Genomic DNA, 15228 nt, shown 5'->3' with positions numbered 1-15228 from the left:
CACACTCTGGATTTATGGCCCCCCCTTTCCCCCTCCATCAAGATGCATCCACATGGCCTAGAAAACAGCCATCTGCCATCACTTAGAAAAATCTCACTACTTAGAAAAATTTAGTACTTGGAAAATAGTGGCATTTTCAAACCAAATGGATATAAAAGTTCTCCTCAAAACCTCTTAAGTACACAGGGCCATGTTCTCAGGTGGTGTTTAGTGGACACCGTCATGGCACAAGGCTGTGGCCTGATATGTTATCAGTGGGATTTGATTTGAGTAGTTATCCTGCACTGTTTCCTCCCAGAAAGGTAATTGTGTCTCCCCAACCCCATCACTATTAAGGGGACAGAAAATCTTAGAATCCAGGCACATATGACATGAGGAAACATGCTTACAGCAAATATGACCCGATGAAGTCTTCCTGTGCAGCAGCCAAGACCAACCCTCATGCACCAGATGAAATTTGTTTTCTGGATTTTTCTGTTGCCTTTTCTACTTCTTCCCCCAGGTTGCTAACACTGTCCATTCTATCTCAGACCTCTGCTCTGATGTACCAGGCATGGGAAATACTCAAGCTTTTAGTTCAGTATCTCCTTTCCTTTTCTCTTTTAAATGAAGGATAGAGAGGTATAGTGAAAAAGTGTAAAGCACTTAGAATCATATTAGTCTGAGACCCAACTCCTCCACTCATTGGTGGACTCTCAGTTCTTATTTGCTTAATGAAGATAATACTTATTACCTACCTCTACTTATCACCCAGAATCCCTTACAGACAAGGACCATGCATTATTTATTATTCTTTTTATCTTGCAGTACACAGTACATAGCATGCAGTAGATCCTTGACAAGTGTCTGAGCAAAATTGAACTGACTTTATACATAATTTTACATGGATCATGACATGTGGAGTGTTTGAGCTAAAAGGAATTCAAAGACCTCTTCAGTTCACTTGTAGCAAATAGGAACTTCTCACTTCTGTGCTAAATGGTCCAAACAGTCACCATTTTCTTTCCAGCTGAGTGTCTTTTTTTTTTTTTTTTCCACCTGAACTTCACAATTTTCAACAAAGTTCTCTGGAAGGCCACTACCATTTGACTGAAATTATCACTGGAGGGAAAAAAATTTTAGGTACAATTCTGGATTGAGTTCAACTTCTACTTTATGAATGAAAAAACCTAGACCTAGGGAGTTGATATGATTTGCAAAGGTCACAGGACTAATTGCAGAGTGAGTTGGAACTAGAATATAGGTCTCTAGGTTCTTTATCCAGTGCTCTATCTACTACATAACATTTGTGTTCTGATATAAGTCTCAGTGCCTTCCAGCTAGCTCTGGAGGAAATGTCTAGCAAGGACAAATGAATGTGGGAGAGGTAGGTATAAAGGAGGGCCTTAGAGTCAGGTAGCTGTCTCCCTGTCAATTCAGAAGGTAAGTTATTCAGCAACTTTCACTGAAGGCCTCTTTCAGGCAAAGGTGCAAGGCCCCAGAGATCTAGATGAATGAAATAAGGACTTTGCCCCAGGACTTATAGACCTGTAAACAAACAGTGAAAAATAAAACAGGATGATAAGTGAGCTAACAGAGATATGCTTAGAACCCTCCAAGGGCCAGAGGGCATGACCCAGAGAAGTCAAGAATGGCTTAACTGAGGAAGTAACTTCTGAGCTGATTCTTCCAAAAGGAGTTATAGTTCTGCAAAGCAAAGAAAGGAAAGGGTGTTCCATCAGAAGGAAGGGTCTAGAAAGAACTTGGCACACAGAGAGACTAGCAAAAAGTTCTTCATGGAAGGAACATCAATGTGTGGTAAATGGGGGAGGAGAGGGGAGGAAATTAAGGGCAGTGTCAGGCAAGGGACCTGGAGAGATAAGCAAAAGCAATCTGCTTTGAAGGAGTCTACAAAGGGTGACAAGACATATATGTAAACAATTAAAACATAGGAGAGAACGATCCAGTACTTTTCAGACCACCAAAGGAAGTGCAGGGGAGTCAGAGAAGGGAGACATGATTTCCCACTAGGGGTTACAGAGACTATATCACTGAATAGTCAGGCAGAGTTAAAAGTTAAAATCAATTTGAATTTTTTGGGATTCAAATAGAAGTTAAAGATCTGCAGTATAATTACATACCCAGTCATGTTCTTTTTGGATCATATCTTTAACTTAATGAACCAGATCCTAAATCCCAACATACTGCCCAGTGGCTTCCCCCTTCCCATTATATAACATGTTGTGTATTTTGTTCACCATTCTATCGCCAGCACCTAGAACCATGTCTGGAACCTAATAGGTATCAAATAAATATTTGTAGAACCAGTCTTTCAGTTGATGTGTTTCAACCACATACACTAGATTTTTCAATGTCTTTAAAATACCCTGTCTTTGGGGCAGCTGACTGGCTCACTGTGAAAAGCATCCAACTCTTGATCTCAGGATTGTGAATTCGAACCCCATGTTGGGTGTAGAGATTACTTAAAAAATAAAATCTTAAAAAAATACTCCTTTCCTTTAGTTGCCATTAGTATGACTGTATTTGTAATACATCTAGAGTTCTGACTTAGAAAATATGGTGACAAAACTCATAGACACAACATAAGAAAACTTCATTCTCGTTGTCATAAACTCCCTATGCCAGGGGAGTATTTGGGAAGGAGGTGGGAAGAGAATGTAGTCTTGTGTAGAGCACACCATTTCTGGGCTGGAGGCCTCAGCCGCTCCCTTCTGCATGGTTGGCTGCCCATGTAGTCTCAGACCAGGGCAGCCCCTCCATCTCGTTCTTTGCTCGCTGAACACACAGGCTTGGGAGTCTTGGATGAAAGTAGAAAGCATTAGCATCTTGGAAAGGATGTAGCTGGGGTGCTTGTGGCCTCGTTTGGGTCTTTCCAAACAAGTTTCTGGCTCTTCTATTGGGAGAGGGAATCTTCCACATCTGCAGAGATGAAGGAGTGTGTTGTTACAAACTTAGCATCTTCCCAACACTCCTTGAAATATAACATTTAATATGCTTGATTATCACTATCAAATGGATCATCAGTGAAAACCATTACCAACCCTATAATGTTCTTCCTTTTCTCCTCCTTCTCTCCTTCCTTTCCCCCTCCCCTTTTTCTTCTTCTTCACCTTATTCTTCTCTCTTTCCTCCTCCTCCTCCTCCTTCTCCTCTCCTTCTTCTTCTGTCCTTCCATTTTTGTTTAGTTTTATATTCAAATGTCAAAATTACTGGGTGCGCATAGACTTATTTGTTTGTTCGTTTGTTTGTTTATTGAGTTGAGGAAGAGGCTTGTGTTGTATCCTGTATCCTGACTTTTCACAGTTTATCTCTATCTCCTGGAAATTTTTGCATCCCTTCTGTATTTAGAAAGCAATAGAGAAGCCTGTCTTAATGGTTTCACCATTCTTCCATTCACCCAAAATATAACTCCTTAGAACTATGTCCTCCATTTTTCTCACCACTTCATTCTTTTTATTTTGTATTTTTTAATGTTTATTTTTGAGACAGAGACAGAATGCGAGTGGGTTAGGGGCAGAGAGAGAGGGAGACAGTATCGGAAGCAGGCTCCAGGCTCCAGCTGTCAGCACAGAGCCCGACGTGGGGCTTGAACTCACAAGCCGTGAGATCATGACCTGAGCTGAAGTGAGACACTCAACTGACTGAGCCACCCAGGGGCCCCCTCTCACCACGTCATTCTTGAGTCCTGTTAATACTACCCCAAAGTATTCTCACATGTATCTCCTCTCATCTGGCACCTTGACACTCTCAATCTGGGTTGTTCCAACAGCTTCTTAACTGACCTCCTTGACTCCAAGATCTAATCAGACCAGCCTTTACTCTACTCCCTAAATCATGTTAGACTGTGACACTGTCTTCCTCTGAAGTCATGGGCGACTCCTCATCATATAGGGAATAAAATACAAAATCTTGTGCATGCTATTCAGGACCACACTGAGTCTTGACAGTGCTTTACCAGCCAACCTTTGGAAACGAAAAATCAATAACAGGAAAAATAAATTTATAAAATAAACCAGATATATTACATAAAAAGTGTTGCCCAAAAATCCACTGCAAAAAAAATATGTGAATACATGTAAATAGGTAGATGTGTGTGTGTGTATATATATATGTATGTATATGTGTTTGCACAGTGTTGTAAGTGATTATTAAGGTTTCTAGGCAAGCCCATAAACGTCTATTGAATATATAATTGTAGGCAAACTACTGTGCGTGTGCAATTTTTTAAAAATTACTCAGCAATGCCAATAAATACTACAGGAAAATCACTAAAATTTTAAATTATTTTTAAGAAATAGATCTTGACTACTGGCCCTTGGGGTGACACGATGGACAGACAACTCCACTTGTCTTAATAAGTAACATTAACTACATGCTTACAATATGCCAACCCATGTTAGAAGACCTTTGCAAGCATTAGCATTTCAAGTATTTGATGTCACAACAACCTTATAAAATAGGTATCATTTTCCCCACTTAACAAACAAGGAAAGTGAATCACAGGGAAGTTAAATAACTTTCCAAGGTCACACAGAGAGTGGTAATAGAGGAATCTGAACTGAGGCAGTTTGGTTCCAAAGCTCTCAATCTGAATGACAACCCTAGATTAAGAACCACTAGAGAGTCCTCTGGAAGAGGCAGGGCCAGTTAATAGTGGGGGATGCACAGGAAGTGTCTAAAGCTGACAGCAAGTGACTGGCTAGGGGCAAAGCTGGGTAGTCAGAATTGGGTACTGGGTATATGACATTTTGTTAAGGTCATTTTGATGCTAGTGCTATTTTGACATTCACACTTAATTCATTTCTATGAAGAATAAAGCATTAAACTTTCAACTTTTAAAAAATCATCAAGTACTCTGTGCAGTAGAAACTGATCCTAATGACAGGATGAACTGAGTCTCATCAGCGATTCAAGGCTAGAGCTGGAGTCAGAGATGTGGTGGGAGATGATGATGCCTAAAAATGGGGTAGGGTTGTCACACGCATTTGTTCATTTTCTTTTTAAGTGATTGGCTTGATAATTTAGGATTACAGAATGTCCATGGTGTCAAAGTGTTCTCAAAAAAAAAAAAAAAAAAAAAAAAAAAAAAAAAAAAGAAAAGAGAAAAGAAAAGAAAAGAAAAGAAAAAGAAAAGAAAAGAAAAAGGCTCTACTTCAAAAAAGGACTTGCAGGAGGAAGAGGTTAAACAGTGAGTGCTAACCACAGCCTGCTTTGGGCAGAAGCAGAAGGAAGCCTCCAGCCAAGTAATGGAAGGAGAGTCTCTTTCTGTTCTGGTTGTCACAAAGGGCAAAGAATCAAAACATCACTTTTGCAATGGATGAGTTTACAAAATTGCAGGAAGTGTGACAAGACTTAAAAGACAAGACACATTTTTTTTTAAGAGTTCAGCTTTTCACTGGACAGGTTACAGAAGAGGTTAGTGAAAAAACCAAAGCCCATGTCATCATCACACTCTTCCGATTCTTCTTTCTTTGCTTCCACCTCCTTCTCGCCAGCTGGGGCAGCGGTGGTGGAGGGGGTGGGACCTCCCACTGGTGCAGTGCCAGCTGCTGGGACAGGTCCACCAGCCCCTACACTGCAGATGGGGCTCCCGATGTTGACACTGGCCAGGGCCTGCGTTTGCAAACAAGCCTGGCCAGAAAGGTTCAGCATTTACACCTGCTGCTTCAGTGAGGGCGTTGTTATCCTCTGTGACTGTCACTGCATCATGGTGCAGGTTGAGGGCTGAGGAGATGCTGGCAAGCTGTGAGAAGGAGGCTATGGGCCGGTGAGCACTGAGCGGGTGCTGCTGGGCACAGTGCTAGTCACCGGGTGAAGTGAAGGCCTCACCCCAACACACACTTAGCTTCCCCAGAGAGACCCAGGACCTTAGTGGCAGCTGAGGAAAGGCAAGACATATTTGTTAAACATCTTTGTACAGTATCTTTTTGCTGTGGAGGATTTCCCATCTGAAAATTGGGATTACTTGAGAAAGTGGCATCACTTCTGGTATTATCCATGGATCAAGACAAAGTATTGTGAGATAACGAGGGTACAGAGCCGGGTTCAATTCTGGGCTCTACCATTTGCCAACTGTATGTCTTCAGGCAAATCTCAGCCTCTCTGAACCTCATTTCTTGCTTTCATTGATTAAAAGGGAGTAATAACATTACTTAAGTCTTGAAGTTGTTGTGGTCCTTGAATTGTGCCTCAGCCAGTCAGCATTCAGTAAATATTTATCAAATGGCAAGAGTGGTTAGTAGCATTATAGCTGAATATTTTATTTTGCTTTTCTCTATTTCTTAAATTTTCTACCATAAAATTTTGCTTTTGTAATTAGAAACAAAAACATATTATTTTATTTATTTGTTTGTTTGTTTGTTTGTTTGTTTAAGAAAGAGAGAGAGAGAATTCCCAAGCAGGCTCATGCTCCACACAGAGCCTGATGCGGGGCTTGAACTCACGACCCTGGGATCATGACCTGAGTCAAAACCAAGAGTCAGCCATTCAACCGACAGAGCCACGCTGGTGCCCCAAAACTTAATCTTTAAAAAAATTTTTTTCAACATTTATTTCTTTTTCAGAGAGAGAGAGAGAGAGAGGGCAGTTGAGGGGCAGAGAGAGACACACACACACAGAAACCAAGGCAGGCTCCAGGCTCTGAGCTGTCAGCAAAGATCCCGACACAGGGCTTGAACTCACAGAGGCCAAAGTCAGATGCTCAACCAGCTGAACCACCCAGATGCCCCTAAACTTACTCTTTTTTAAAAATGACAGATGCAATTTCTCACATTTTCACATTTGCTCTCCCCACCTTTGTCTCCTTCATGTCCCTTTCTGCTATATATAAAAACGGGTCCTCTCCACACAGCAATATTCAGAAGATGCTATGAGATGTCAGTTATTCTCTATACTCCATCATGGCTTTAAGGGGGTCAGCTCAGTGAACCCAGACCTGCAGCAAGGCTGAGATCAGTGGTAGTTCAGTGCCATGGTTGCTCTGTTCTCTTCATTACACATCGATCTCCATCCTGCCATTCCCTCAGTCTCTCAGTCTGCTGGATGCTCCTAGCCCCTGCCAGGCCTTAGGGAGCTCCATTTTTTTTTTTTTTTATTCTACTGGTTTCATTCATTCAGTACCAAGGCCTAGAGACAATGACAAGATGTAGGAGTCAAGCCTCGCATTTGGTCTTTGGAAACCAAGGAGAGTGTGGGTGAGGGTATTAAATAAAGCAAAGTTCTGGCAGAAAACCAGCTTCTAATCTTGAAGTATCCCCTGGTTCTCTTCTTTTCTTTGTAATTTTAGGTTTGTGGGTCCCAGATCTCCATATTTGCCTTCTGGAGCTGCCTTAGCAATAAGAAAAGATATTCATCTTTTTAAAGCTGAATTACACCAGCTCCTGAAACATTCTTGCATCAGGAAGCATAACCAGGGGACTCTGTCACATTTGAAGCTACCTGGTCTGCCCACGCTCTCATGCAGTGGGCTTATTCTCACACAAGGAGGTAGGGGAAGAGCCTAAGGGCCAGGATCTTTCTGAGTGTGTGGCCTTTTCCGGGAGTACAAGGTATGGTTCATCAGCTTCCTCTCAAAAGCCACTCCTGCTTGCTGGTTCCTATTTCAGCAAACATCACTGCCATCCACCCAGCTGCCTAGGTTAGAAATCTACAAGTTGTCCTTCACCACCCCCACCCCCATTTCACACCCCATGTCCAATTACTGCTTTAAGTGGCCCTTGAAGTCATTTGCTTTTCTCCATTTCTGCTGCTAGTTAAGACAACCATGCCCTCCTGCCTCTATAACTGGTATCCCCTAGATAGGATAGTTGTTTGAATGCTTGATAGCCCCAGATGACATCTAGAGAGGATAAGGAACATGTAAAGATCACACAGGCAGTGACAGCAGATTCAGAGGAGAATCCAGGCTTTCTGGTCCCAAGTTAAGCACTGCTGCTGGAAACTATTTGTTCACTATATAGTTGACCTTTCAACAATGAAAGGGTTAGAGCCAACCTCCCACACAATTGAAAATCTGCATATGGGGCGCCTGGGTGGCGCAGTCGGTTAAGCGTCCGACTTCAGCCAGGTCACGATCTCGCGGTCCGTGAGTTCGAGCCCCGCGTCAGGCTCTGGGCTGATGGCTCAGAGCCTGGAGCCTGTTTCCGATTCTGTGTCTCCCTCTCTCTCTGCCCCTCCCCCGTTCATGCTCTGTCTCTCTCTGTCCCAAAAATAAAATAAATGTTGAAAAAAAAAATTTAAAAAAAAAAAGAAAATCTGCATATAACTTTTGACTTAAAAATTACTAGTAGCCTAGAAGCCTTGTTGATAGGATAACAATCATTTTTTATACTATGGTATTATAACTGTACTCTCACAATAAAGTGAACTAGAGAAACAAAAATGTTATTAAAATCACAAAGAAGAGAAAATACATTTATAGTACTATAGTACTCTATTAATTGAAAAAAAACCGCTTGTAAGTGAACCCACACAGCTCAAACCTGTTGTTGTTCAAGGGCCAACTGTATTGTCTTGTTTTGTTATTAGGTTTATTTATTTATTATGAGAGAGAGAGAGAGCGCGCGCGTGCACTTGTGCATGCTGTGAGCAGGGAAGAGACAAAGAGAAAAGGGGAGAGAGAGAGAGAGAGAGAGAGAGAGAGAGAGAGAGAGAGATTCCAAGCAGGCTCTGCGCTTCTCAGGGCACAGCTGGGTGTGGGCCTTGAACCCACAAATTGTGAGATCATGACCTGAGCTGAAATCAAGAGCCAGACGCTTTACTGACTAAGCCACCCAGACCCCCAAGGGTCAACTGTATTGTATTGAGATCTTGATTGGTGCTAGACAGATTAAATCATTGTCTCCCTCTGGGGTTTCTCCAGTGTCACCTCCAGGGGTGACTTCCCATGTTGGATTATGGTTTTCAGCCTAATTTATGTCCACATCACTCCTGTACATTCTCAACTGCAGATAGAGTAGGGCATTTCTTAGAGCCCTGCCAGCCCTCTCATTCCAGCATTCTACAAGTTGGCTTCTGCATGGTCTACTCACAAATAGCTTGTGAGCTAGTGAGGCCAACAGAAAATACACACATTGAAGCACTTCTCCCAAGGAAAAGATTCTATGTGAGTGCAACATTTAAAACACAAAGTGGAAGGACGCCTGGGTGGCTCAGTCGGTTAAGCCTCCAACTTTGGCTCAGGTCATGATCTCATGGTTCGTGGGTTCGAGCCCTGTGTCGGGCTCTGTGCTGACAGCTCGGAACCTGGAGCCTGCTTCAGATTCTATGTCTCCGTCTCTATCTGTCCCTCCCCTCCTTATGCTCGCTCTCTCTCTCTCTCAAAAAAATAAACATTAAAAAAAAAACCACACCAATAAATAGAAATGCTTCCCTCTAGCATTTCCATATAGGAAAGGGGAACAGGAAAGGTGATCTGGTTCAGCTTTCATTCCTAGCACACTCCATAACTTCTTGTGAAGTCAGTGCTCAGAGCATGATAGGTTCCCCAGTGTGCCCAGGATTCCAACTGATTCATTCAACACAGGTTACTAAAGGTATACTATGTGCCAGACATGGTGCTGGGTGCACGGAACACAATGCTGTATCACATAGACAAATATCCTGCTTTAGGGGACCTTATAGGCTAATGGAATCTGACCTAAGCTATTACCTAATTTTCTTTTAAATATATTCTTACCTGGATATCATCTTTACAAATTTCAAATACATGATTATAGAATCATAATATTCTAGGAGATAAGGAGATATTCATTTAGCCTAGTGTCTTTCTCCCCTTAGCCAATGCTTAAATCCCTTTTACAATATCATTGTCAAATGATCATGTGGTCATTTGCCAACAATGGGATTCACTACCTCCAAGGTGATCTATTTCTAAACAGCACAAGGAGTTACAATGTTCTTCCCTATATCAAACCAAAATTGGTTTCCCTAAAGTTTGCAGTGCATTCTGGCCTTTGGGCCTACACACTCAAGACAGTCTCTTCTGCTCTGAGTCGGCCTTGGGTATGAAAGTATGGATACTATGTCCCCGAGGCATTCTCTTCTCCAGACCAAACATCTCCATTTCCCCATAAATACGGTTTCAAACTTCTTCTCTGGTCAGATGGGCAACAGAGCTACTTCTTCGCATTCTGTGAAAGCATGAAAAGCATCTTACATAAACAATATTATTCGCCTTGATTCTCCCATGTTAAGCTCAGAGATCATGTGACCATAAAGCAAATTTCTTCCAACCCTGCAATACCGCATCTCATCCATAATTCTGCAGATAGATTTGAAACAAGCAGGCCAACTTTATTATTCACAAACCAGAGCAATACTATTGAGCTGTCAGGATTGTTGTATTAAAAGTGATAATGGGGGCGCCTGGGTGGCGCAGTCGGTTAAGCGTCCGACTTCAGCCAGGTCACGATCTCACGGTCCGTGGGTTCGAGCCCCGCGTCGGGCTCTGGGCTGATGGCCCAGAGCCTGGAGCCTGTTTCCGATTCTGTGTCTCCCTCTCTCTCTGCCCCTCCCCCGTTCATGCTCTGTCTTGCTCTGTCCCAAAAATAAATAAAAAACGTTTAAAAAAAAAAGTGATAATGAATGTTAAATATTTCAACAAATATTGATGTAACACCCATCATGTACTGGATGGACGCTCTGCTAGACTCTGAGTATAATACAGTCCTGAAGATGATAGGGAAGACCTTTACCTTTATGGAGCTTACAGCCTAGAGACTGAATATGAGCAGCTCTCCAAAGGCCATATGGTTTAACCTGAAGCCAAGCTCAAACTCTCCTAGAAGGCAGTTTGAGTTCTCCCTTCCACTGACCTAAGCTAGAAGCTCAAAAATGGTAACACTGTTATGATTATCATCATAATGAACATAGATATAACCACATTAATGCCAATAAAACCTTTGGGTGTTATAATTTCCTTATGAGAATAATGCTTTTAGAAAGAGAGCAAAGACCATTCATTTCTTATGAATAATAACCATTATATCTCAGATTGTCTCATTTTCTCCTCCTAGAAACCACATATTTCCTATAAATCAAGGAGTTTTATAATAAATGATCTGAGTTAGCTTCCACACAGTGACTGTTTATTCAAATCTGGATTACTTGAGCAAACCGAATGAGAGATTCTAGAGTGCAGAACAGCTTCATCAAGGAAGGTGCAGCTGCACTTACAGGTACAAAGCCAGACCCCCTTCCCCCTTCCATCTGTCTGCTGGAGTGATTATCCTGTCTGTAAAGTCGTCTTCAGCCATCTTCTTACCCAGCACGCTATGCATGACAGGGTGTGCTTCCAACATCAAAGAGGCTTTCAGCTTTTCCAAAAGCTGTGTCTTCAGTTCCTTATTTTATATCATAATTTTTTCAGCCTTTGGTCAAGCAGCTGATAGAAATGGAAGAGTTATTTATTGTAAAACATATAGTCGCTGCATATTTAAAACCACTGATCTTCCTGTTTCTCTGTTACCATCAGATAATCCACCGTCTTGGGTGGGGTGAACATGAAACCACCACATAATATCTCACCAGGGGAGGGGAGTGACCACAGGATGTCATCATCTGTGTCAGAAGAGTGGCAAATATTTAGCAAATATCTCACATTTGCATATCTAAGAAGTGCTCCACGTCAACACCATACTGCTGAAATAAGAGTTAAAATCTTTTTCATTAAGCCTCCTCCACTGACCCTATATGCTGACAAGATTTTTTTTAGTACTATTTATGTTTTGGTGTATTAATCATACTAATATTTATAGTGACTAATACTTGTTATCTACAATTAGCCTAGCATCCTGCTTGGCATGTACTTTATCTCGGTTAATCCTTACAGCAATCTTTTGAGGTAAGAATCTCCTCTTTTTTTCATGTGAAAAACTGGTTCAGAGAGGGTAGGTGGCTTGCTCAAGCTAATTTAATTAATAAGTACAAGTGCTAGGCCCAGTAGAGTGCTCATTTCCTTTTACTCCCTTAACCCACCACCCCAAACACACGAATCCCAATCCAGAGTAGAGGGTGCCACGCTCAGAGCGTCCTTCCTTGCCTACTTGTTCACTCCCTCCCATTGTTTGTGTCCTTTTCTATCCCCTGCATAGCATTTCAGTTCCTGCAAGGGAAAGAGAAGTCATTAATCTTTGTGTTCCTCTCCAGAGACCACAGCATAGTAGCTCTCAATAAGTACATTTTAAGTGAAAACACACACAATGCTATCACTAGAACTCCTGACTCCTACTTCAAAATTACAGAAAGGCTTGGGAATGCAAGCTGGTGCAGCCACTCTGGAAAACAGTATGGAGGTTCCTCAAAAAACTAAAAATAGAACTACCCTAAGACCCAGCAATTGCACTACTAGGCATTTATCCATGGGATATAGGTGTGCTGTTTCGAAGAGACACATGCACCCCCATGTTTATAACAGCACTATCCACAATAGCCAAAGTATGGAAAGAGCCCAAATGTCCATTGATGGGTGAATGGATAAAGAAGATGTGGTATATACATATATATATATATATATACAAAGAAGATGTGGTATATATATATGTACATATACATGGTATATGTGGTATATATATGTACATATATATATATATACACACACACATATATATATATATATATATATATATACACAATGGAGTATTACTCGGCAATCAAAAAGAATAAAATCTTGCCATTTGCAACTACATGGATGGAACTGGAGGGTATTGTGCTAAGTGAAATTAGTCAGAGAAAGGCAAAAATCATATGACTTCACTCATATGAGGACTTTAAAAGACAAAAGAGATGAACATAAGGGAAGGGAAACAAAAATAATATAAAAACAGGGAGGGGGACAAAGCATAAGAGACTCATAAATATGGAGAACAAACAGAGGGTTATTGGAGGGGTTGTGGGAGGGGGGATGGGCTAAATGGGTAAGGGGCATTAAGGACTCTAATCCTGAAATCATTGTTGCACTATACTCTAATTAATTTGGGTGTAAAATTAAAATTAAAAAATAAAATAAAAAAATAAAATAAGTTTAATTAGTGTAGGTGCTACATTTATTTTAGTTGTAATGTATTATTCAAAGTAATTACATGTCAAATGATATGGAGTTTATATATTAAAATTATTTTTGATATGGGGAAGCTTTATTATTTTAAAATTAAAAACAGATTGATCATTAGATTAAAATATTATTACGAAACAATTTTTTGAGAAATCTTAAATGTTTTATAATTCCAAAAATCATTTGATAGTCAACAAGTTGCTTATTATTGGATTTACTTCACCTTTTGTAAGTTTGTTGATAATCAGTGTGTGTTTATATGGGAGTAATTCTATTATGTCTCAATTTTTCATGCATTTTACTTAATATTTTAAACTACACTGTTGATTTATGGCTCTAGGATGAAACTGACCTAGATTTATGTCACAATGTATTTATAAGAGAGGGAAAATATTTTCATCAATGCAAAGGGTATTGTAGTGGGACTAATAATAATAAAATACCCAGTAAGTAGCATCAAATCAAATCAAATCAAATCAAATCAAATTGCTCAGGGTAAAAAAAAAAAATTACAGAAAGGCTTTCATTTTGAAATTAATAATGAATCAAAGCATCTTATTGAGCCTGTGTGATAGTAGCCATAGTGACTAAACAATAAAACTGCGTTTTTTATTGCAGCTCCAAACTGCACATCCTTCAGCTGTCTGAAGCCACTTGAGAGGATAAAATCCTCTCATCCTTAGTGTGACCCTCAAAAGTAGTTGAGCAGAGACATGGATGGAGGAATTTGCTGCTCTGCACAAATAAAGAAGTTTCCCCACACTTATAAGAAACTGGTGGGACTCATTGTGCAGAACACATGGGAGGAAAGCTCTCCCCTTTATCCAGGGTTGGCCTCACTTGGAACAGTTGCAGATTGAGAAACAGAGTTCTTGGCATTGATATTTAAGACTCTGACACCTGAAAGTCATCATTCCAGTTGGAATGGGAGCAACATGGAACAAATAGGTGTACAGGGATCAGCAAGCCAGGAAAGAAAGACTGACATGGCAATAACAACTCTCCACATTTATAGAGTGCTTCCTGTGTCCCGGGTGCTTACTTACATTATTTGTGTTAATGCTTACAACGGTCTAAGGGTAGGTTCACTTTAAAGATGTAGAAATGAAGCTTGGAGGAGTTAGGTAACTTGCTAAGTCCTCTTTGTAGGTAAGTATAGAGCTGAAAGAATTGAACTCAAGTCTCTATGACTCCAAAGTCTAAACTCTCAACCATTCGTGCTAATCATTAACTGCACTTGCCTAACCATTGAATCTGTTCTTGGTGACCAATAATAGAGGCTAAATACTAGACACACTGCATTTTATTTATTGCTTTATTTAAAGCTAAATGTATAGTTCTCATTCTGTAAGATGAATGCTATCATCCTCAATCTTTTAGCTGTCAACATAATCCCAGGCTACCAACCTTCTCTAAATAAAATACAGGGACATCTGGACTCAGTGTCTTCAAACTGACAATTTTACTGAAGAAACTGATCCCCAGAGTGGGCAGACCAGATAAGCACCAGCCGTTACAGACTTGAGTCTGATGAAAAATACTTATTTCACTTACATTTGTAGACTGTATTATGGCTACCAGGCAAGTCATATGTATTATTTTATTTGATCCTATGGAAAATTATGAGGAAGGTAAGGTAAGTAATATTATCTCTATTATACAGAAGGTGAGAAGACATGCCCAGAATGATTACCTTACTAAGTTCTGGTCTTGAGACTCCAAATCCCCAATAAATGAATTAGCTCTTTTAACCCTTCAGTAATATAGATGGAACTGTGCTCAAATATTGACTCTACCACACATCCCTCTGAGTTTTCAGTTTTCTCCCCTGTCAACTAGGAGATGAGAATGTCTGCCTCACAAGATTGTGAAACTAGATGAAGTAATGTAGGTAAAGCCATTTCAATAAAGTAGTGAACAGAACAGATGCAGATCCTGTTCTCATGGGCCTTCTAATCTGGAGTTAGGAGGCAGGGAGTGAAAAACAAACATTCAATGATTACACACTTAACAGTCAAGTTACAATGATCATTAGTGTTATAAAGGGGAGAGATAGAACACCATGCAAGTATACCATAGAGTGAGCCAGCCTGCTGTGCGGCTGAGGGAAGGTCTCCCAGGGCAGTGACAGTTAAGCTGAGACCTGAAGGATGAGTGGCAGTTAGTGAGGCGGTGGG

General features: G+C 40.7%; 1 protein-coding gene across 1 annotated transcript; it reads right to left on the bottom strand.

The window, feature by feature from the left end:
* Window positions 1-5376: 5376 nt before the first annotated feature.
* On the bottom strand, window positions 5377-5999 carry LOC115526230 (60S acidic ribosomal protein P1-like). The gene is given in 3 exon segments (XM_032595067.1): window positions 5377-5619; window positions 5621-5800; window positions 5919-5999. Coding segments are annotated over 3 exon segments (504 nt in total).
* Between the last annotated feature and the right edge of the window lie 9229 nt (window positions 6000-15228).

The sequence above is a fragment of the Lynx canadensis genome, chromosome D1 (genome assembly GCF_007474595.2).
Source record: "Lynx canadensis isolate LIC74 chromosome D1, mLynCan4.pri.v2, whole genome shotgun sequence".
Classification (NCBI taxonomy): Eukaryota; Metazoa; Chordata; class Mammalia; order Carnivora; family Felidae; genus Lynx; species Lynx canadensis.
Note: the sequence above shows the minus strand (reverse complement) of the source record. Positions and strands in the feature narration are given on the sequence as shown.